The sequence below is a fragment of the Coenobita brevimanus genome, chromosome 13 (assembly GCF_032717465.1).
Source record: "Coenobita brevimanus isolate Jiangsu-jjx chromosome 13, ASM3271746v2, whole genome shotgun sequence".
NCBI lineage: Eukaryota > Metazoa > Arthropoda > Malacostraca > Decapoda > Coenobitidae > Coenobita > Coenobita brevimanus.
Genome location: NC_136966.1, coordinates 38,967,042 through 38,992,252, shown reverse-complemented (window position 1 = coordinate 38,992,252; position 25,211 = coordinate 38,967,042). Strand labels below are relative to the sequence as shown.

Below are 25,211 nucleotides of genomic sequence, written 5' to 3'. Positions count from 1 at the left end.
AATTTCTGGTGTGAAGTTGGGGTTGTGTCTTTCTTTTCCCTCTAGGGGTGTGTCTTTTGTCTGCGTTTTGTATGATTGTATTGAAAGTGTGCACAGCGGTGTTGATGTTTGTGATGGGTGTACTGTTTAGTGTTTTTAAATGTTGTTCTGTTTCAGTTACAAAGGTCTCCCAGTTGGCTCTCTTATAATTAGTGTATGTGTGTTTGTGGCCAGCTTGGGTGATTCTGGTTTTGGTAGTGATGATGATTGGGAGGTGATCAGAACCTAGGGTTTTGACCACTCTCTTTGATGTAATGGGGGCGAGGTTTGGGGAGCAGAAGGTGATGTCTGGAGATGATGGGAGGAAGAGGGCTTGATGTGGGATGTGGGTATGTTGGTCTAGATTGTTCAGTATGAAAAGATGATCTGTCTGGGATTGTAATACCAGCCCTCTGTCTGTGTCAGGGTTGTTGACATGCCAGGCCGACGACTTGGTGTTGAAATCACCACCCAGGATGATGTTGGGTATGTTAGTGATGTGGTGTATCTGTGGAGAGTAATTGTGTGGTACTGTGGGGGACGATTGGGGGGGAATGTATGTGTTAGTGACTGTTATGTGTGATTTGTTACCAGTGCATATTTTAATTGATTGTTTCACTCTCATCTTAAATGTCAGCACCAACTTGCCTAGCCCCGGCCTCCTATGCCCCTCATGGGGCAACACAGGATAGGATGATTGATGGATGGATTTCTGTTGTGGTGTCATGTGGGGGGAGAAGTGACTTTGTGTTTGCACTGGTATCTGCAAAGTTGATCGACTTGTGTACCAGGGTGATGAGTCCACCGCCACCGCCGTTGGCCTGGTCTTGTCGAATGATGGTGAAGTTATGAAATGTCGGTGTTTTCTGTGCTTTGTGTAGTTTTGTTTCTTGTAATATGGCAATGTGTATGTTCTGTTGTTTGATGAATTGTGTGAATTCTTGTTTTTTGGTGTTTATGCCATCTATGTTTAACAGAAGGATGTTTATGTTGTTTGTGTGATGTGTGTTGGCTGCTGCAGCACGTGAGGGAGGTGGTGTGGATGGAGGGGAAGGGATAGGAGGAGGTTGTGATGAAGGTAAGGGTTGAGGTGGATTAAGATGGGTTGGAATGGGAGGAGTTGGGGGACTGGATGGTGTGGGAAGGATCGGTGGGTTTGGCTGTGGAGGTGTGAAGGAATTAGGGGTAGGATTGGAAGGGGGGTTGGTGGGTAGCGGGAAGGAGCATAAGGAGCAGGTCCAGGTGTTTGTGTAATGTTTTCTGGATGCAAGTGTTGTGCAGGTGTAATGGGTCCAGTTCTTGCATGAATTGCACTGAACTGAACCCTTTGTCTGTCAGCTCAATGTGATAGGTTTTGAGCATGTTGGACATATGTATTTGTTGGTATGTCCTGGATTGCTCTCAATGTCCCCAGCTAGAAGAAGTCGTCGAGAAATGACAGCCGGGGAATCATTTCTCAGTGTAGAAAAAACGGTGTTGTTGTGTGTGTTGTGTTGGGAGATGTGGTACTTGCCTGGGCAACCAAAGCCACTCCCAGGTACTCAAGCCCCATGAGGGGCCGGGGGGGTTTGCGGTGGTTTGGCCCCCATGCTGTCCTCCTCTTCTCTTCGACAGCCTCTGGGGGGTAGACTCATGATGAAGATGCCACTTCTCCAGGTCCTGCAATACAGTATTTAGGGAGCTTGATTCCCCTAATGATTCGTGGTGGGTCAGCCACCCTCCTGAAAATAAAAATGAAAATAGGAGAAAGTGAGCCTATAGATTTTAATGAAACTTCTCAGGTCAGTTTGTCTGGTTCCTTGACATCTTTTGCTATATAAAGTATTCCACCATTATTTTTAATGAGGTCAGCCCCTTCACCAAATTAAAAATACTCAGGTAGTGAAAGAAAGGCATGTATGGTTTTGATATCTTAGTTCAAGTTGTGCTATGGACTTTTGTCTGTAATGCTATACTGTACTTGGAGAGTGTAATTCCCCTCCCCCATGGTTCTGAGGAGGGTTCAGCCCCCTTCCCAAAAATAAAAACTATCAGAAATAGGAGAAATATGTGAATAAAACTTCCCAGGTGAGTTCATCTGGTATGTCAAAAGTCATCCACTAGATACTGTACAGCTTTCCAACCATGATTTTTTGGGAGCCAGCTGCCCTTTCACCATGTTTAACATTCTCAGAAATAGGGAAAGGATGCCAGATATGGGTTTGTTATCTTAGTACAGTATATGTTGTACAATGGACAGTCATCTGTAATACAGTATTTAGAGAGCTTGACCTCCCCAGTGATTCTTGGAGGAGTCAGCCCCTCCTTCTCAAAAATAAAAATGATCTGAAATAAGGAATTGTTAGCTCTTGAATTTCAGTCAATCGGTACACATATCGCAGGATTGGGTATGCAGTTTGAATATTTTCTCTGAATACCCCAAAAGAAGCTGCTTAGCTACTTTACTTTGGTGCCAGGAGCTCGGTATTCAGTATCTAGGGGTCCTTCATAAAACAAAGAACAGAGTTAGAAAAACACTGCACTACATCAGCAGGTGTCCATATGGTTATAATAGTTACCACCCAGTGTATTAAATAGTTTTCTGGGCTACAAGAAACTATTTGACACATTAGTCAGTGTACTGTAGAATTACATGAAGGTAGCACTACTTCAGATGAATGGATGGTGGGTGCTCCTATGAACCAAATGTTTACATTTATGTTAAGTCCACTGACCATACAGTATTATTTTGGTTGTAAAAATGAGTTTAACTATTTACTGTCCTTTCTTTGTGTCACTTTGTCATCCGACATACTGTTAGTCTAAGGTTCCAATCAGGGTAAAGTTCATGTGTGAAGCCAGATGAATCCCTTATCACATGAATATGAGAGGTTCTTATTTCTTTGTTTCAACTCAAGATCCACCCAGTTTGTATAGCTTTATGTTATACCACCCCTGACCACAAAGAAGCAAGAAATTAACAACCCCCTCAACTCTGCTCAGCCTCAGTAACATTCCTCCTCCTCTGCCTCACACTGTACTTCATAAACATAGCACAAACACGTAGCGGCCACAACCATCTAAAGCTTTCAGTCAACCAGTGTCCTTCATGATCAGCTGCCAGATATGCACCTCTCATATATTACCCTTCCCAGAGAGACATGCATCCTTTCACCCATCCAGACAATGATGTGGCCATCATCCTTCCCATTTGGTTAATAGCGCAAAAATACAACTTACAAACAATCCACTATGCAGTGTAGTGTCCCTCACTAGAATCACTCACTTCGTAAACCTCACTATACACACAGACAATCCTTCGAGATAACCTCAACAGTAGATTTCTGGGAGCTTCCAGCTGGTCATTAGTTTTTTCTGGTCCACTGGGCTCATGTCCAGGTGAACAACAATCCCTTGGATGTAGCTGAATTTTGGCAGTGATATAGTAGGGGCCTAGAATACTCATCATGAATTTTGTGGACTGTAGAAGTCTGCCTTTATCCCCTACACTTCACGGGGTTGATACAGGACTGGTTGTTACCATTATCCATTATGTACAGACTGCAAGACCAGTGGAAGACCCGCTTGTGAAGCTGATGGGTGAGAAGGGTGAAGGTGATGGTAATGAAGGCAAGCAGCAGGATAATGAGCTGAGTATTGAAGAGAGGGTCACCAAGAGTGTCACACCATATGCCCATATTCCTTATGAGCAACAGGTGAGACTGGCCAATATTGACTTGTTCACCCCAGATTTTTTAATTCCTTTTTCTACTGTTAACCCTTTGAGATTCAAACGACGCGATTTCGCATCATCATAAATCCAACTGTTGAAATTCTGATGACTCGAATTCGAGTCATGTGAAACAATATTTCTTTTTTCACAGTTTTCCATCTCCTATCTGGCTTTGTTCCGCATACACTATCCTGTTGATCCTTTTCCAACTACTTGTTTTTACAGTGATGAGTACATCAGGTATATATGCATAATAAATAGGTTTTTACCATGAATCATATCAGTATTACCAGCATGGATATTTGCCAGAGTGACAGCAAGAGCTTTCGCTTTTCTCTGTGAAAACTAACATAAATTGCCATAACCTATATATCAATAGAAAGGGTAATTTACTGTAGTCTGACATGGTGTTATCATGTTTCATGTAACTCTAATACTTTTTTTTTTTTTTTTTTTACAAATATTTTTCCACAGAAGAGTGTGCGAGTTTTCTTTTTGGCTAACTCTACTCGTCCTGCTGGCCTTTTAGCAATCGTATTTACCTTTTTCAACCAAACTACAATTAAGAGCCACTATTCAGCTTTAAAACAGTATGAATGCATTAGTCTACCATAAAAAGGTAATGTACAGTGGCCAATTATGTACAAATATCACTGTTCGACGGCGCACTCTATGTGCACTTGGCTGAATCTGGCACAGACACAATCGGTGGAGGGCCGAAAATCTCAGAGGGTTAAATTACTGTTTTAGGAGAGAAGTCTTGCAGTGATTGGGTGAATGAAGGCTACCATATATGTAATTTCTCCAGTTTGAAAAGCTATCTTCAGTTAAAATAAATTGTCCGAGATTATTAAAATGATATATAAAATGCAAGGGTACAACAAGGAAGAAAGGTTGCTGATTTGTTGAAAGCAGTTATAAGAAACAGGGAAGTGAGCATGGAAGTAAAAAAGTCGCTACATGACAGTTTTGTGATACCAACTTTAACGTATGGAAGTGAAGCTTGGACCCTGTTGGAGGGACACAAGTCAAGATTGAGAGCAGTGGAAATGAGTTATTTGAGAGGAGCATGTAGACTCACATGGAGAGACAGACTGACAAATGAGGAAGTGAAGGAGCATTTCAGTGTGGATGTGGACATGATAGAAAGCATTAGGAGAAATACATTGAGGTGGTTTGGTCATATGGAGAGGATGGAGAGCAAGAAACTTATGAGGAGAAATGTGAGTGAGGTGGAAGGGGGGAGAGAGGGGGGAAGGCCAAGGATGAGATGGAGGGATGGAGTGGAGAGGTATATGAGAGAATGGAGTATGAGCTGGGAGCAGGGTAGTGAAATGGTGGAGGACAGGCGACATGGAGGTGATTTGTATGTAGCCACCCCTTACAGGACTAAGGTGTCTAAGATGTTTGGCAATATATATATATATATATATATATATATATATATATATATACTTATACTGTATACAGTCAATCCTCGTCAATCGCGTGTTCATAAATCATGGATTCATAAATCACGGCTAAGTGGCTGTCAGACTGCCGGCACCCTTAAATCGCTGTTAAATCATGAAAATCGCAGACCTAGGCACCCAAGTGGGCCTTTTCCGAGGAGAATCGTAAACCGCGGCATTCAAATTGAAGATCGTGACCCAACAACCAATCACCACGCATCCCTGGCGGCAAGTGTGCATACTAATGCTGCCATGTTGTTGTTCTTGTCCCGCCAGTCCGCATACTACAGACTGTCACCGTGGAGTACGAGAGTTACCTGCCTTTTTTGTGCAACTTCCCCCCGCCTCCTACCTGCCATGGCCCCTCCCGACCCCCCAATGAAGACTTTAAGCAGTATGGCGTCAAGAAGCTGCTGCAGTTGTCGTACAGTCAACGTTTGGAGCTCATTTGTCATGTTGAGAGGGGAGAGAAGTTTTCAAAGCTGGTGAAAGAGGTTGGGAAGAACAAGTGCTGAGAGGTTCTAAGTTCTTCCCAACACCATCCCACTCCATTCACTTAAGCAATTTCATCATAGGATTAAGGTGAGATCCCTTAATACATGCACTGAATATTCCTAAATTTGTATGATTGTGTTTGATGGTGCCTAGATAGGTGTAGGTAGGGTGCTGTGGGGGCGAGTTGGCCAAAGTCCAGACCCAAATTAATTTTTCACATAAGAGTTATTATTCATAAATCACAGCAGTGGTCCAGACTCAAACTGCTGCGATTTACGAGGATTGACTGTGTGTGTGTATATATATATATATATATATATATACACACACACATATACATACAGTGCACTCCCTAACAATGCAAACTCACACAGTGCGAATCACCTACAATGCGAGATCAACACAGAAAATGCTTATTTTTATTGACTGCGAAAACTGCGAATCAAAGTTCCCAACATGCTAATTGGCTGTATGATTCCAAGGCAAAGATGGACTTCCTGTCGTTACTACACATGTCGGGCTGGACAATGTGAGTCAGTCACACGAAGTCAGGTGGCTGGCAACAAGCCAGATTCAAAATGGCGGGCAGCTGGCCAGCTATCTGCATGCCATCTACTGACTTTCCTGGGTAAACAGACACTTCTCTTCCATATTGCCGTGAGAACACATGTACCTTGCATCCTGTGGTTTGCTTTTGCATCATAGCAGTACCCACCTGTTCATCTTGGTCTCAGCTGTTGACTTTGAAGGTTTTATGACTCCTCCAGGAGACCTCAGCAGTGACAGTGAGAGTGACAATGGGGTGCCCTGCCCTGCGGGGCAAGAGTAGACGCCCCGATCCTCAGAAACCCACCCCCCTCCCTTCTTAAGAAGCCCAAAAGTCACTTAACCCTTTAAACGCGACGCTCGGCAAAAAGGACATAACGGCGGAGCGTCGCGTTTGCGATTCTAGTAAATTTTGAATAACCGCGGGCAGGCAGGCTCCAGCTGGTATTGTCTATTAGTACCACCACCCTTTAGCTACTTTTAGCACACTTGACCTTTGTACCACTGACCTCCGTTGTTGCCAAGTATCGCGTTTTTCCCCCATCCCCCCCCCCACCACGGCCCCTGCCAGCCTGGCTATGATACATGGCAGCGCTCTGAGTGCTCAGAACTGTAAATCTACGCTGTCCTCTCACAAGCAGTTTATGCGAATAGGAAACGCTTGTTTCCCCAGTTGTAACACTAGGTTTTTTTCTCACGGTTTGCCCCTGTTTAGCGTCAGTTTACCGCAGGCTTTCAAAGTGACATTATGGCGAGTTCTAGCTCTTCCGAGTCAGTGCAAGCGGCCGACAGGAACGAGAATAAAGTGACGGGCGTAAGGCAGAATAAAAAGTGCGCCGTGGTGATCTTTTGGGAAGTAATATAGTTGAAAATAATGTTGTATACATGTTTTTAGCTGTGAAAATGGAAATGTTTGTTGAGTGATGGGAAGACCGCCGCCGCACTGCATGTCGGCCGTACGCTCCGTTGATTTTAGCCTTATTTTCAGTGCTTATTGTACAAATATGGATTCCTAACTACCTTTACGTTGTAGTATAAAGTTTACTGTGACAGAATGAGGCTGTGGTAGAGGGGAAACCGGGTTGCTGGAGGTGTGAAAGTGAAGATTTGGTTACCCAACTTTGCAAGTCTCCACAAGTCCTTGAGTAGTCCACGAAGGCTCAACACCTGTTTCTGGAGAAAGCTGAATGTAAGTACTGTCTGCCATACCAAGTATAATGTTCTAGGGTTAATCTCTGATTTTTGGCGAATATTTTCCTACAGGTACTCAGACCGCGATACAACCCCGCCACTCAGGGGGTTGCCACTGTACATGGCTGCGTTTAAGGGGTTAAATAAAGTTACATGGTGTTCCGTTTGTTGTTTTATTTGTTGGTCCAAGTAGAAGTACTATAAGACAAGTACTGTATTAGCAAGGCAGAGTAGGCTGGAAGGGAACCCGAAGACCAAGCCCCGGGTGGGCTCTCCACCTTGTACCATTTTTCCCATAAGTTCTTTGGTTCACACAATGCGAAATCATAGAATGTGAGGGTTTCTGCCTCCCATAACCTCACATTGTGCGAAGGTGCACTGTGTATATATATACAATGGAAGCTCGATTATCCAGGCTCGGATTATCCAGCTTTCGGTATATCCGGGCCGTGACCCAATGGTTCAGTGGTACAGTAATTCATAGAATTATCCGTACGAATGCTCCGGTTTAAACAGGAAGCATCCAGTTGCTAGGGAGAGAGGCATGGGTAAACCAGAGAGAGTCTTGCTCACCCTGCCCCCACCCACACCGCCTGCTCACAACTCGATCATAAGGGTGGTAGGATGGAGTTTGGTGAGGCAACTGATACTCCTGACGTAGCCTAACCTTGCTTAACTACTTAATAATTTAACCTAATTTAACCTAACCTGGGCTCCAGTTGGGAAATTGGGAAACTAAATCCACTTTTGTGTACGATGAGTTTCTTCCATTATGCCCGAAGCAATCGTAGGTATGGCTTAAAGAACGTGATAAAAGAGAAAATCTTTCAGCAAGAGAAGGTAATTTACTACCCTCAAAATAGAAAAACACAGAAAACAAACTGGAGGAATATGAAGTGAATTGGTGAGGTCTTTAGGCTGTATGCTTAGACGAAAAGTAATGGGTTTCCTAGTTTTAGGGAACGAAATGAAACAAGAATGTCTGCTAATCAGAAAAAAAAAACATACTCGTGTTCTCGTAAGTTAGCATTCAGTTCTGCATTCTTTGTTAGGTATCGCGCCTCCCAACACATTTCGGACCAACAGAGCATTGTTATTTCTTCCTCTTACATTTACTGTTCACTCTTTTGTTCGTTCTTAAGTGTACTGTATATGTGAAAGAGAGTATTAATACAAACAATAATGCATTCCATTAACCCCATCATAGCTGTCAGCCTCAAACAATGCTTTACTGTACCGGTGTCAGGGATGTTGGGTTAGGGAGAGCTATTAAAAACTGCGAACAATTATGGGAAGGGAACGAAGGTCACTGGTATGTTTTCACGACCCTCCTCTACCATCTCAAACAGTCAGGCGGCCTGCCACTTCATCTCAGATGTTTTCGCCTATATGTTTAAATGCTAATGTAACATGCACCCTAATTATGAGTAAGTTTCTTCCAATATGCCGGAAACAAACGTAGGTAAGGCTTAAGGAACGTTATGATAATAAGAAAACAAACTAGAAAAATACAAACACAAACTAGAGAATATGAATTGAATTGGTAAGGTTATTAGGCTGTATGCTTGGACGAAAATTTACGAGTTTCACAATTATAGGGGACGAAATGGAACAATTATGTTTACTAATAAGAAAAAATACTTTCATCTCAAGTGTTCTCGTAAGGTGGCATTCAGTTCCACATTCTTTGTTCGATGTGGCTTCCCAACACATTTCGGACCGACAGAGCATACAGTTATTTCTGCTCCTTACAGTTAAGTGTACATTTATTGCACATTCTTTAGTTCGTTCGTGTATGTGTGAAAGAGAGAGTATTGATACAAACAGTAATGTATTCCATTAACCCCTTATGGCTGCTAGCCTTGAACAATGCTTTACTGTACCAGTGTCAGTAACGTTAAGTTAGGGAGAGCCATAAAAACTGCGAACAATTATGGGAAGGGAATGGTCACTGGTATGTTTATACGACCCTACTCTACCATCCCAAACAGCTCGGCGGTCCTTTCATCCCAGATGTTTTCGCCGATATGTTTAAATGCTAAAGTAACATGCACCCTAACTTTATGTTTAAATTCTAATGTAACATGCCCCCTAATTTTCTTTCACGAATCATAACAAATCACAAGATGGGTTTAGGGAGGAGGGGAAAAAACCAGGTGTACCAGACGAGTCTTTTCAAATCTGTAAGAAAAAGAAACTGACATTATAACATTGAAAAAATGGTTTCAAGGTCCGCCTCGAGAGCACACAAATTTCTGAACTCACGAACATTGAGTATTTGAGGGGGGTAAACATACGCTTTGCTGTAAGCAGTAAAAGCACCTTACCAAATCAGTTCATCCTGATAGTCTGTTATATTTTTCTGATTATTTCTGGGTTGGTAAATAAACATTTCTTGTTAAATCTTTCCCCGCTGTTTTTATCTGTTCTGGTGTGACGACTCTTTGATTCGTTAACGTAATAGCAGAAGACACTGTTCTAATCTAAGTGTTTAAACCTGGCCTAACCTAGCTTAACAGCACCTAATAATGTAACCTAACCTAATCTTCAGTTGGGAAGTTGGGAAACGAAGTCCACATTGAGTACGATGAGTTTCGTCCATTGTGCTGGAAACAATCGTAGCTACAGCTTTAGAACATGACGATACTAACAGGGAGGAAATCTTTCAGTAAGAAAACGTGATTTACCGAACTGAATATAGTCTGAAAAATACTGAAACAAGCTGGAGGAATATACACTGAACTGGAAAGGTCTTTCTGGTACTTAAGTGTACATTTACCGGTAAATAAATCAGTCTAACAGTACAGTACTTGTGTTTCCGCCGGATTAATCGTGCTTTCGGATTAATCGGGCACCCCTTAACACCATATAGCCCGGATAATCGGTCTATCTCTGTATATACAGTAATCCCTCCAATATCCGACGTAATAGGGCCATAGGCAGGTCCGGATACTAGTCCTGTCCGGATATTGGGCCCCAGCTTATGGACTTGTACTTATGGACCCTAACTCAGAGAAACACCTATACAACTCGCTCTGGACATGCATAGCACGTATTTAAGACCCAAATCACACCAGTAAGGCACATAAATGACTGAAATAAATGCAAAAGAAACATAAAATGAGGGTTTAGAAGTATGTTCATACATTGATAAACATTCTGGTACTTATGGACCTTAACCTAGCCTAACTCAGAAAAACACATTCCTACTGCACATGCATAGCTCCTAACACCCTATTCACACCAATAAAGGACATTAAAGAGTGAAATGAGGTGTTTGAGGTAAGTATAGTATGGAAAAAAGTGCAGTATGAAACATTCTGCCTACTTACAGCAAGTGCATGGCCATCTCGATGAATAACCGCCTCCTCTCGGACTCTGACAGTAAGAAGGATTTCCTGAAGCACTTGCAGTACACTGTTCATGAAGTCTTGCACTGAACTTAGTCAATCGCACTCAGAAGTCCGTTCTCTTCACAGTGCGCACTCTTGTCTAACTAATGCTCCATTGTAACTTACTAATTGTTGCACTCTGCACTTTAACTTTTCCCATTCTTCTAATAATTTTCTAAAGCAAAAACAAACAAGTCTATTTACGTTAAATTTTGTTCCAAATTAGTCTTTTCACTCACAACTGTAAATCCTTAACAAAACACACTGTTTTTTTGAACGCACAACACTGTAAATTCCCGTGTGGTCTAGTGGAGAAGTTCTTGCTGTTTAATCACCGTCAGAGTCCCTTGTACAAAGGAAAAGGGGAGAAAGAAGTGTGTGGTAATCATAGGGGCATTTGTCTTCTTAGTATAATAGGAAAAGTGTATGGTAGGATACTTATTGACAGAGTTAGAGACAGAACAGAGAAATTAGTTGGAGAAGAACAGGGAGGCTTTAGGAAGGGAAGAGGTTGTGTAGATCAGATATTCATTCTTAGATCTTTAGTGGAAAAGTTTCTAGAGAAGGGAAAGAAGTTGTATGCGGCTTTCATGGATTTGGAGAAAGCATATGACAGGGTGGATAGACAAGGATTGTGGAAAGCATTAAGAATATATGGAGTAGATGGGAAGTTGTTGAATGCTGTGAAGAGTATGTACATTGGTGCGAAGGCTGCAGTGCGTGTGGATGGTGAACTAAGTGAATTTTTCTCTTTGAAAGATGGGTTGAAAAAGGAATGTGTCATGTCGCCATGGTTGTTCAATCTGTACATGGGTGGGGTAATAAAATAGGTACAAGGTAGGGTAGTGGATGTTGGAGTGGCCCTGGTGAGAGAGGATAGTGTTTGGAAACTCCCTGTACTGTTGTTTGCAGATGATACTGTGTTGTTGAGTGAAGACGAAGGGGAGCTGCAAGGCTTGGTGGATGAGTTTGGGAGAGTGTGTAAGAAACGGAATCTAAAGGTGAATGTAGGGAAGAGTAAAGTGATGGTCTTTGAGAAAGGTGAAGTCAGTGAATGTACAGTGAGGTTGGATGGTGAGGCATTGGAAAATGTGAGTACGTTTAAGTACTTGGGTAGTGTGATGAGTAAGGATGGAGGTTTGGAGGGTGAAGTGCTTGAAAGGGTACAGCAGGGAAGAAAGGTTGTTGGTTCTTTGAAAGCAGTGATAAGAAACAGGGAAGTGAGCATGGAAGTGAAAAAGTTACTACATAACAGTACTGTGATACCAACTCTAATGTATGGAAGTGAAGCTTGGACGTTGTTGGAAGGACACAAGTCAAGAGTAAGAGCAATGGAAATGAGTTATTTAACCCCTAAAGTGCGGCCAATGGACAGCCGACCCCCTCCGGGTGTCAGGGTTGTATCGCGGTCTGAGTACCTGTAGGAAAATATTAGCCAAAAATCAGAGATTAACCCTAGAACATTATACTTGGTATGGGAGATAGTACTTACATTCAGCTTTCTCCAGAGACAGGTGTTGAGCCTTTGTGGACTACCCAAGGACTTGTGGAGACTTGCAAAGTTGGGTAACCAAATCTTCACTTTCACACCTCCAGCAACCCGGTTTCCCCTCTACCACAGCCTCATTCTGTCACAGTAAACTTTATACTACAACGTACAGGTAGTTTGGAATCCGTATTTGTACAATAAGCACTGAAAATAAGGCTAAAATCAACGAAGCGTATGGCCGACATGCAGCGCGGCGGCGGTCTTCCCGTCACCCAACAAACATTTCCATCTTCACAGCTAAAAACATGTATACTACATTATTTTCAATCATCTTACTTCCCAAAAGATCACCGCGGCGCGCTTTTTATTCTGCCTTACGCCCGTCACTTTATTCTTGTTCCTGTCGGCCTCTCGCACTGACTCGGAAGAGCTAGAAGTTGCCATAATGTCACTTTGAAAGATTGTGGTAAACTGACGCTAAATAGGGGCAAACCGTGCGAAAAAAAGCTAGTGTGACAACTGAGGAAACAAGTGTTTCCTATTAGCATAAACTGCTTGTGAGAGGAGAGCGCAGATTTACGGTTCTGAGCAGTCAGAGCGCTGCCATGTATCACAGCCAGGCTGACCAGGCTGTGGTGGGGGGGAGGAGGAGGGAAAAACGCAATACTTGGCAACAACGGAGGTCAGTAGTACAAAGGTAAAGTATGCTAATTGTAGCTAAAGGGTGGTGGTACTGATAGACAATACCAGCTGGAACGTCCTTGCCCACATTTATTCAAAATTAACTTGAATCGCAAACGCGACGATCCGCCATTATGTCCTTTTTGGCGAGCGTCGCAAACGCAGTGGAAATGAGTTATTTAAGAGGAGCCTGTGGAGTCACATGGAGAGACAGGCTGACGAATGAGAATATAAAGGAGCGCTGTGGTGTGGATGTGGATGTGATAGGAAGCGTTGTGAGGAAGACACTGAGGTGGTTTGGCCATGTGGAGAGGATGGAGGGTGAAAGACTGACAAAGAGAGTGTATGTGAGTGAGATGGAGGGGGGAAGAGGGAAGGGGAGGCCGAGGATGAGATGGAGGGATGGGGTGGAGAGGTATATGAGAGAGGGGTGTGTGAGTTGGGAGCAGGGCAGTGAAATGGCAGGGGACAGGGCGACTTGGAGGTGATTTGTTTGTGACCACCCCAAACGGGATTGACACGTCTGGCAATAGGTAGATAGATAGAGTCTGAGAGTATCACTGGCAGGTGACCTAGGGGTGCGTCGCTGGGTCGTGGTGATGGTCTACCCACTGCAGACGACTCTGAAGACAGACGCAAACTCACGTCGAGCGGTAACTCCACCGTGGCTGATGTGCTGGGCTGTGGCTCGGAGCATGAGGGCCTGTCTTGGGGAGGCAACGGAGTGGAGCCAGCGCTGGGCACAGCGGGGGTCACGGGCCTGAAAAAACTGTCAATTGTTGATTGATGCAAGGACCGACGATTCTGACAATTTATGATGAGCTGCCTGAAAGCACGGACTTCCTCCACAAGTCCCAAGGGCCCCATCTCCCTGTCGCAGTCCGGGTGTTCCAGGTAGTCGAGAACGAACTCTAGGTGTTCCTGGAGTGCGCTCAGCTTGGGGATGGCTGGAGTAGTGTCCTGCTGAGAGGAGTCCGCATCATCATCGCCTTCCTCGTCGGAATCTTCAAGCTCAGTACTGACACCTGCAACTGAAGACGCGATCTCGATATCAGACAATGTCTGATACCCAGGATCGCCCTCGTCGTCATCCAACCACTCACGTACATTGTGCACATCAACATCGTCGCCATGCGTATGTAGCCGTGCATTGAAGTCATCCACGTCAAACCCTAGAAAATCGTACTCCACATCCGTTCTGAGAAGCAGACGAGACCAACCATTTTCTAGAGTCTTGACAGGGACTTCCTTCCATGCACAGGCCCAGTTGTAGAGTGCAGACTTGATGTTGTAGCGGTGAAGGTTTTCCAAAGTCCGCTGGCCTCGTGTGTCCTGTCCCTCCCTGCGCTTGTTCTTGTCCTGGAGAACAACCATCACCTCGTCCAGGAACTTCCGGCGGTATAGGCACTTTGTTGCCACGGTCACTCCTTGGTCCATTGATTGGATGAGAGCAGTCGTATTAGGTGGCAGAAACATGCACCTAATCCGGCCATTCTCAACCACCAAGTCCTTGTCGCACGGGTGGGCAGGTGCATTGTCGAGGAGAAGGAAGGCCTTTACCTGGTCGCGCGGGATTCCCAGTGTCTTCGTCTGGTAATTGATGACCTCCTTGATGAAGTGGCGGTGGAACCAGTCTTTGAAGATCTGGGCTGTAAACCATGTCTTCAAAGAATGGTACCAGACGACAGGAAGGACATCCATCACCCCACAAAGACACCGAGGCTGCTTTGCACGGCCAACAACAACGGGCTTAAGGCGGTGCATGCCGTTAGCATTGGCACAACACAAAGCAGATATCCGTTGCTTGGAGAGCTTGCGGCCAGGTACACGCTTCTCCGTCTCCTCGGCTAGAGTGTTCGTTGGCAAAGAGCGATAGAATAGACCAGTTTCGTCAGCGTTGTAGACTTGACCGAGAGTGAGGCCCTCCCTGTCGATCAAGCCCTTCACCTTGTGCCGAAACTCATCAACTCCATCCTCGTTAGCGTCCAAAGCTTCGCCATGAGCTTTAAGGTTGGTAAGGCCATGCCGTAACTTGAACACGAAGAGCCAACCCTCGGATTCCTTGAAGTCTAGGGCGTCGTGAAGCCTGGTGAACTTCTCAGCAGCAGCCTTCAGCTCTATTCCACGAACTATCACACCAGCAGCACGTTGCTGTCGATACCAAATCAATGTGGAGCGGTCGATTTCAGCAAACTTGGGAGTAAACATCACCTTCCTCTCCACGTTGCATTTGCTTCTCGACGAGAAGTCAGCCGTGTACTGCATGAGTTTGTATCGGGATCTCTTGATATCAAACAAAGTAGATCGAGCCAGGTTGAACTCACGGAGGATGCGGGAAGAAGACCACCCCGCATCTACTTTCTCCAATATCTCCCGTTTCTTCTCGAGAGTCAACACCACCCTCTTAACTCTTCTCAGGCAGCGGGGCCATCATCACACACACTAATAGGAGGCCCGAGAGCAGCAGGAGTGCCTGCAGCAGGTAAGTCACCTCCACAAAAGCGAGCACGTGGGCAGGCATAACGACGAGCGTGGACTCGCGGCGAGAGACAGGCGGAAAGTTGGGAGGATGCAGTGGCGCTCTATCGGACATCGGAGGAATGATGCGCCACAACAAAACTGTCCCGCTCCATGTGCGGTAAGTTCAAATTACGGGCGGGATTTTTTTTTTTTTTCCCCAGACCATTTTGGGAATGTTGGGTCCCGGGATGATAATGTCCGGTTAGTGGGGATGTTCGGATATTGGGTGTTCGGATATTAGAGGGATTACTGTATATATATATATTCGTTTCTTTTTTAAAGGTTCCAACATGCTTGCATGCGTCGGCCTTGGTCACCTAATGGCGGCTGTCCATGCTGCACGATCCATTGCAGTCTCCCTGTCCAGTCCCTTAACTCTGAGGTCACACTTAATGACCTCGTCCCATGTCTTTCTCAGTCTGCTCCTCGTAACCCCACCCCCAATATTGACACTTCTCACTTTCCTCACCCAATTATCATCCCCCATCCTCTCCACATGTCCAAACCATCTCAATCTACCTCTCCTCATCACAGCACCAATACACTCCAGTCCCATCCTACCTCTCAACTCTTCCATCATGAACCCAAGCCCCCCAGACCTTGGACGGAGGGAAGCACCACACATCCATCTAATCATTGTCATTTCTGTACGTCAGAGCCGGCGAATATCCTCCTCCTTCACTGCCCGAGTGTCACTATCATACAGCATTACATTCCTAAGACATGCTGCATACAAAGACCCCTTAGCACGTAGGGAGAGTCCTCTCAGTGTTAGGAGAGGCAAGAGCTCCCTGAACTTCTTCCAACCACTTCTCATCCTAGCCACAGAGCTAGTTCCAGCCACACCTCCAGCACACAACTTGTCTCCCAAATAACTAAACTCTTCCACACACTCAAGAGATTCACCAGCAAGTTCAATTCTTTCACGTCTGACAATCTCCACCTGCTCTCCCCGACACGGCGTACACATAAAATCATCATCATCTCACAGTCTACCTCTGATAACACTACATCTCTTATGCACCCATTTATCACAAACACCACACAAAATGGAATTACTTCCCACGCCCTTGACAAACTGCACATGGCCACTCTCCCTCGTCTTTGACAGTACCGCCACCAACCCTAGATATCATCACTTTTGTTTTATCTGCATTTACCCTTAAGTCTTTGTGCCCCATACCATCTCTCCATTTCCCAAATCTTTCCTCCGCCTCCCTTTAGTCTCTGCAATCAACACCAAATCATCAGCATACAACAACTCCCACGGCAGTCCATTTCTAAAGTCACGTGAAAGGGCTTCAAGTACCATGATAAACAACATGGGACTCAAAACTGACCCCTGATGCACACGAACATTCACGGAAAACTCATCATCCAAACCTCCACTCACTCCCACGTGGGTGCGAGCACCCACACACACAGCCACAACCACCCCAACCAACCACTCCTCCAAGCCAAGCTCTCCCACCGCCCACCCCACCACCTCTGTAGGGACCCCGTCAAAGGCCCCCTCCAAATCAACAAAAACAAAATCAAGATCCCTCTTCCCACCAGTATACCCTTCCTGAAGCTGCCGAACAATGAACACGGCACCAGCGGTCCCACCACCTGGCACAAACCCAAAGTGCATCCCACCAACATTCACTCCCTCCCCAACCACACCTTCCAAAACTCCCCCCACCACCTTCATTATCTGATCCAAAAGCCCCATACCTTCACAATTTCCTCCCTCCAGGGCACCACCCTTCCCCCCACAATCATTGACAACCACACCCCCCAGCCAATCATCCGGGACAACACACTCACAAACAATCCCACTCATCAGGTCAGCGACCAACTTCACCCCTACATCGCCTGAGGCCCCCAATATTTCAGCAGCCAACCCAGACTCCCCCCCCCCACCCTCACCCCACCCACCGCCCCACTCACAGCAGCAGCACCAACCAAAGGCCAAGGGCCAAACACCGGACTCGCTGGCTCTAAACCCCCCGATGCCAGTCAAACTCCTCACTCAACAACCGGTCACAGTGCTCTCTCCATTCATCCCCAATATCCCCACTGCTCACCACCACCCCTCCCTCATCACTCCTCACACACTGCTCACCCATAACATCCCGATTATCCCCCTCCACCTGACCTGCCATCCCAATTATCACATTTTTCCCTTCCCCATGATTTATGTTATCAAGTAAAAGTCTCCATAACTCAAACCCTGCCCTGCACATCTCCCCCCCAGCCCCATGCCGGGCAGCCAAACACTCCCCCCTGCCACCACCCCTCCTTCACTTCTGGAAAAGCCCCCTCCCCAGCCGCAGCCCCAGCACCTTCATCCCACCACAAAGTTACTTTATGTCTTGGTGGTCCTCTTTTCCAACCGCTTGTTACATCAGTAACTCTCAAGAGCTTGTTCTTGAGGGCTCTGTACTGTTCATTAACGCCTCTGTCTACAGCTTTCTGCTCAGCCACCACTCTCCTCAACTTGTTATAGAAGGCATCCCTTACTACTTGGTTTTTCAGCTTCCATATTTCCTCCTAGGAACATAAGTCCTCTTTTTCATCACTCGTTCTTTAAGCACCATATCACAAATCAGTACAGTAATCCCGCATATTTCGCGGTAGTTACATTCTTGTAACCCCCGTGAAATGCCAAATACGCGAATACTCTATTAACAATTGAATCTTGCACTTGTGTCCAACATGCTATCCATCACACAGTCCATGTCCATACTGGTTGCGAGAGAATTCGCTGTCAGACAATTCCCTTTCAAAACATGGACGATTCCCCGCCATTCTATAAATATACTTATTATTAATTAATCAATTCTTTTATAAATATACTTATTATTAATTAATCGATACTTTAATAACTATATTTCAGGGGGATCCAGCAAAGTCTATGTTCAATAGCGTAGGCTCTGGATATTATTTATTAGTTGCACCTTTAGTCAATAATTAACTTGTTTCTTCCTCGCTGTAGTCGCCTTTGAATTATATTCTAGCGTCGTCCATAGCCATCTTCATTAATGAAGGCGAATTGTCTTGTTTTTGTTGTGACGGCGATTTGCCTTGACAGCGAATTGTCCCAAAACCTCCATACTTATCCCGAAATACCTTCTTACAAGATTGAAAGTACATACTCCATTATAAAGGAAAAACGTAAACACCGTACTGTAATACACAATTATCTACACATTTATTCACAAAACAGTACAAAATAAAAAGATGCAGTAACTGGTGATAGCAAACACTCGCATGGTCGTATGTCCCCCAACTCACACAGTCGCACCTCCCCTGACCACTGCCAGCTATTTACTGTTTGCTGCCAGCCACCAACGCCACTCGAAGACTCACAATCTGACAAAATGATTTTTCAATCATTACACCACAAGTTAAGTTGAAATTATTAAACTTGTTACCTTTTTTACTCAGTATCACGTACTGTACGTATTTTTTTTTTTTTTTTCCAAGGTGTGCACCGCATAAAACTTTAATTCACGTCTATAAGTACAGTAATATTTTTAGTTAATGTCTGTTTGTTATCATTTTACATACCTTTAGTTACAGAAGAGTTTCACACATCAGACGAGGCAGGGGAGTTAGGAGAGGGATCATCAGCTGACTCGTCCTCCATGCATGAATCATCCATGCGTGGTGAGGCAGGAGAGGATGAGTTGCCGGATGTAGATGGCAGGGCAGATGCAGGGCTGCGTTGGTTTTTCTTTGAGAAAAACATAGTTATTGGAAGTTGCTCTCTTTCACGTTTCATCTCCTTCATTATTTCATGGTAGGGAGCAAACACAGCTTCCATCCCATTCTTCACTTTTAATGCCCTGTCCAGTGATGGGTCATACAACATTAGCAGGGAGATAGTATGCCTCATACTGCGAGTGATTTCCCCAAGCTTTTCTAGTGTCCACGCCTGTGGTAACTCATTTCTACCAGATTCCTCTTCCTCTTCATCTTTCTCTTCTTCATTGAGCAGTTCTTCCAATTCTTGTGTCGTCAGTTCTTCTCCTGCATTCCCCAGCAGTTCCTCCCGAATTTCATTTTCTTGCAGGTCAGAAAACCCTTCACCTCCGACAGTCCTCGAAAGATTTTTAATTCTTATAAGTTCAGCATCAACAGTTGGGAATCCTGCAAAGTCATTCACAACTGAAGGCCACAATTTCTTCCAACAGGAGTTGATGCAGCTAGCAGAGAGTTCCTCATGGCACTGTTGAAATAACATGATGCAGTTTGCCATGTTGAATTTCTTCCACCACATTTTGATGTTATCTCCTTCTTCTATGCCATGTCTAATCATAGCAAAGCTTCGTGCCACGTATTTTGCCTTGAAAACAGCAATGATGCCCTGTGCCCGTATTAATAAAAACTCCTAGGAGTAAAAGTTCCTCTCAAAGTGAAATTTGGCTCCTAATTTCTAGAAGTACTCCTAAAAGTTACTTTCAACTCCTAAGTTTACTCGTAAAATCGCTAAAAAATAAAAGTCCTCCACAAGGACTTTTAAGGAGTTAGGAGGGCTTTTAGTGACAGTAATCACAGTAGCTGCGTCCCTCAAACACCAAGAGACAAGACATCATAGACCATGGCTGACTGACACCACCCACCACGCAGAAATTTTCGAGCTCGGAAGGATGCATTCATGGAATATGATGATCAAGAACTTGTAAGAAGGTACCGTTTTGATTGTGAGAGCATTCTGTTTACTACTGATTTAGTAAGAGATGTACTGGAAAGGCCCACTCATCGAAACCATCATCTCACATCCGAGATGAAAGTGTTGATACTATTTAGGCACCTTGCATCTAGAAAAATGCAGCAGTGTAATTGTGATGACTTTGGACCATCGCAGCCATCAGTGAGCAATGTGATAACGGAAACACTCTGTGCTCTAACTGCTCCACACATTGTTAAGAGGTTTGTGAAGGTCCCTCGTACACTCTCTCCGTCCAGTTTCTCTTTCTCCTGAATTTATCTGCAGCCTTGGAATCTTGATATTGTGCCATTGTTGACGGTCACTGTACCATGTACACACGATGCCCCGATGGTAGCAGGTACGATCAGCTGACCACACGATGTGTTTACATTTTATCCATTTTATCGACATTCGTAAAGAATCATAATATATGATCAAATAGATGTTGTTTCTATATATAAAAACTAGTTTTTCATTTTTTAACTACATACTGATACTCTAAGGCTTTGTAATGGTAATTTTTAAAATATATTAAGCAGAGATTCTTTGTGTTGGTAACACTTCATGGTAGGAGCGAAATTACTACTACGAGTCCTCCTAGGAGGAACTTTTAGAAGCAACTCTCTTCTACAACCACTTTTAGTAGCAATTTTGGGAGTACTCCTAGAAGTTTTTATTAATACAGGCCCTGATCAAGTGGCTGAATGAGTGATGTGGTGTTCTTTGGTAGAAAAACTACCTCGATGTTAGGGTGTGCAAATTTAATTGATTCAGGGTGACCTGGGCAGTTATCTATTACCAGAAGCACTTTAAAGTCTATCCCCTTTACCTTCAAGTATCTTTCAACCTCGGGAACAAAACAGTTATGGAACCAGTCACTGAACAATACTGCCGTCATCCACGCTTTCTTGTTACTACGATAAAACACTGGCAGCTGATTGAAGTCTTTCCCTTTAAGTGCACGTGGTTTTTTAGCCCTGTATAGCAGCATAGGCTTGATCATATGACCAGCTGCGTTCTCACAGAATAGCAGCGATACTCTGTCCTTCTGAGCTTTAAATCCAGGTGCCTGTCTCTCCTCTCGAGATATAAAAGTTGTGCTGGGCATTTTTTTCCACCACAGCCCAGTCTCATCGGCATTGAAAACTTGTTCCGGCAGAGACCCTTTGTCCTTCACTAATTTTTCAAATTCTGCTGGATACGTTTCTGCTGCCACATGATCAGCAGAGGCTGATTCGCCAGTAATCCTGAGATTGTGGAGTGAGAATCTCTTCTTAAAGTTCTCAAACCAGCCTTTGCTAGCCATAAATGTGTGCTTCCCATCTTTCTCTCCATCACTGAAATGATTGTACAAATCCTTGGCCTTTTCTCTGATCGAATTTGTGTCAACAGGAATATGTCGGCGGTTCAGATCTTCAATCCATATGTTCAGAGCCTTTTCCATTTTAATCAGAGCATTATCACGAACATGTTGTGACACCTTTGCTGACGTTGATGCACAGCTAGCAACTGCATGTCTTATTTCTTTTTCACTTTTCTTAATGTAACGCACTGTCGATTCGTTCACTCCATACTCACGACTGCATGCGGCGTAGCTCATGCCACTTCTTAGCTTGTCCAGTAACACAATTTTCTCTGCTAAGGTCATAACTTTTCTTGATCGTTTTGTCACTTTGGAGTTCTTACTGATTGTATTATTAGCCTTCAGTGAGGCTGGCTTGCGTCCTGGGGCCACGTGGAAATAACGTGGGAGGCCAAGTGGCTTGTATCACAGCGCGGTTACAAGTGCACCAAGCAGGTGAGGCAGACAGGCGTGGACTGAGGGATGCAGGGCAGAGGGACCGCGGGAAAGGGATAGAGGGTGGCGTGAGTTTACTGCGCTACAGTTGGAAACGGTGGGAATTTCAAATTTTTTGTCTTCCGTATATTCAAGGATATTTTAGTTGAACTTATTAATGCTAAGAAAATCCGCGAGAGGGCAAAACCGTAAAAAAAAAATCCGCGAAACTTACGGGATTACTGTAGTTTGTGCTGCTGCACACATTTCTCACTTCCTATAACTTTAACATCCCTGACTATCCTCGTATCGGCCCTCCTAACCAGAAAATAATCTATCTGACTGTATTTCCCCCAGACTCATACGTAATTAACACGTTGACCGCTTATCGGGCCATCGATGTACCGAGCAGAAGTTTCCCCCTCAGCGTATTGGTACATCCTTGACCCGAATGTCCCTTTTCAAAAACTTTTGAAAACGTGAATATATAATCAATATTTATTTCCATTTGCATTTATTAAAGCTACAGATGTGCTGCAATGGTATTATTTAATACAAAAATACTTATACATAGGTAAGTTATTGATTAATAATCAGCTAAAAATTCATTTGTTTTTCGTTCATCATTTTTTATACAAAATCAGTTTTCACACAATACAGTTAGGTCAAATGCATTATAATCAATATCATAGAAAGGCAGGTATCAATTATAACACTTATGAATGCATTTCTTGTATAAAGAGTAAAAAATCAACACTCCGTTTTAAAAAAATTGAGATATTTCATAAAATAAAACATAGTTCCAAGATGCACAAGAATCCTGGTAACAATTTATAAACAAAGTAAATGAATTACATAATGTAACAGTAACTGTAAAGGAAAATACTGCTAAATTAAAAAAAAATCTAAAAATTTAAAATCTTATGATAAATGAAGGTTATATAAAACATACAAAAATAATTAACTATTACACTATATGACTCGTAATTTGCAAAACTGAATATCCAAATATCTAATTTTTGCCCTGTATTATATAACCTATTAGTATGAAGCTGCATGCTTTTCATTGAAACATGAAATACAAAGGTGGGCTTGTCCATCACACCCAACACAGAAGGTTGATACTCTCCTTGGAGAGAGAGAGAGAGAGAGAGAGAGAGAGAGAGAGATGTGCAGCTTATTGAAATAATAAGATATTTTATAGGTACTAACAGGTATATACATTAGGAAATACACATTTTTCTAAAGTAATGAAATGGTACATCAATGCACCATTTCGCAGAGCAACAAGATATCATCAGTAGGTCGCGTTTTGGTACCCAGATGCACCGAGGCAACCTCGGTACATCGATGCACCAATACGCGAGGGAAGAAAAATATATTAGTGGTCGGCGATTCGGTATACATATGTACCACGACTTTTACGGCTCTAACCAATGCACCACCCTCTAAGAGTGAATCATACCTCCTCTCCCTCCGAAAGTCCAACGGACACTGGCAGGGGAGTGAAGTGAAGTTGACGCTGGGAGGGCGAGAGTGCAGGGTTGCCAAACGCGGCGAACGTGTTAACCTACTGTCTCTTTTTCCTAAAATATGTGTTGCACACAATCATGTCCGTTGCCTCCCCAAACTCCAGTATCCTTTCCCCTTCTGCATTCCTTATACCATACGCACATCCCCCATGCACTCCTTCATAACCTTGTGCTGCATCACCTACATGACCATTTAAGTCCCCTCCCAAAACCACTATCTCATCATCCTGCATACCACCCACTACACGTATTAAATCATCCCAAAATCTATCTTTCTCTGCTTCATCCAATCCTGCCTGTGGAGCATATGCTGATATAATTGTAGCTATCCTTCTACTGAACAGAATTTTCACTGCCAATATCCTATCGCTTACTCCCATAACATTCAAAACATATTCCACCCATTTCTCCGCAACCATCACACCAACACCTCCATATCCGTCTGTCCCCCCCTGCCAAAACAACTTAAAGCAACAGTCCCTCCCAACAATCTTTGTGGCTGATCCACCCCTGTACCGGACTTCCTGCAAACACGCCGCATCCACCCACCTCCTACTGAATGCCTCAGCGACATCCCCCGCTCTTCCCCTCAAACTTCCTACATTCCATGAACCCACCCTCATCCTCCTGTGTGATTTACTGTCCTCAGGCTTGCTTTGAAACTTTTTCTTGTGTTTTGCCTTATTCAGTATTAATAAATGGGAATAGACATACTACAGGCTCCACTCACTGCACAGTCCCAGGTCCAGGCAATGGATCTGGGACCCCTAGCCCACCAGCTTACCAGTGGCTGTGGTAGTGGCCTCGGGGCACCCTGCCAGAACAGCTGCAGGGACACCCTCCAAGCGCGCCTTGGTACTGCAACTATCCCGCCATTATACACCCACTAATAGGGCAGCCTCATGGGGCGCTACTCCCAGGTTCGGGCCCCTCTCTATTGGGCGGAAGCGGCAGCCTGGGAATATGCCCTGTATCCTCTAGCACAGGCCTGAGCCCCATCTTGCCCTGGACCCAAGATCGATGCCGGCGGAACCCCCATCACACCTCCCCCCAGAAGTCCGCCACTAGGTAGCAGGGGCAAAGTTTTCTGGTCGCATGCCCTTGCTGGCGCCAACCCCTGTAACGTAGTGGGATACGTTGTGTGAAATGTAAAGTGCATGTGGTGTAGTGCGTAGGATAGTTAGAGGAAATGTTTGGGAGAGTATGCTGGTCTACTCTCCATGTTACTGTCACACTGAAAAGGTCAGCAAAGGGGGATAGTTAGATAGCTAGTGAAACAGAAGCTCCAGCTCTCCCTATCACCAGCATTCCCATTCCCCTTTGGAGTACCACCCTGTTCGACCCGTACTACGGCCTCCTCCTACCTATGTATATATATATATATATATATATATATATATATATATATATAATCCCTCCAATATGCGACATGATAGGGCCATAGGTAGGTCCATATACTGCTCCTGTCCGGATATTGGACCCCAGCTTATGGACTTGTACTTATGGACTTTATCTCAGAGAAACACCTATACAACTCCCTCTGGACATGCATAGCACCTATTTAAGACCCAAATTACACCAATAAGGCACATAAATGACTGAAATAAATGCAAAAGAAGCATAAAATGAGGGTTTAGAGGTAGGTTCATACAATATTAAACATTCTGGTTACTGGCTCCTGGACTGGTACTTATGGACCCTAACCTAG

At 44.3% G+C, this 25,211-nt stretch overlaps 1 protein-coding gene across 1 annotated transcript in view; it reads left to right on the top strand.

The window, feature by feature from the left end:
• Nucleotides 1-25,211, top strand: part of LOC145415573 (tRNA (uracil-5-)-methyltransferase homolog A-like) — a 495,026-nt gene that overhangs the window by 57,150 nt on the left and 412,665 nt on the right. Inside the window, exon 3 of the mRNA XM_080284796.1 lies at nt 3,558-3,713. Within this exon, the coding sequence (XP_080140922.1) occupies nt 3,558-3,713 (156 nt within the window). The remainder of the gene's footprint in view (nt 1-3,557; nt 3,714-25,211) is intronic.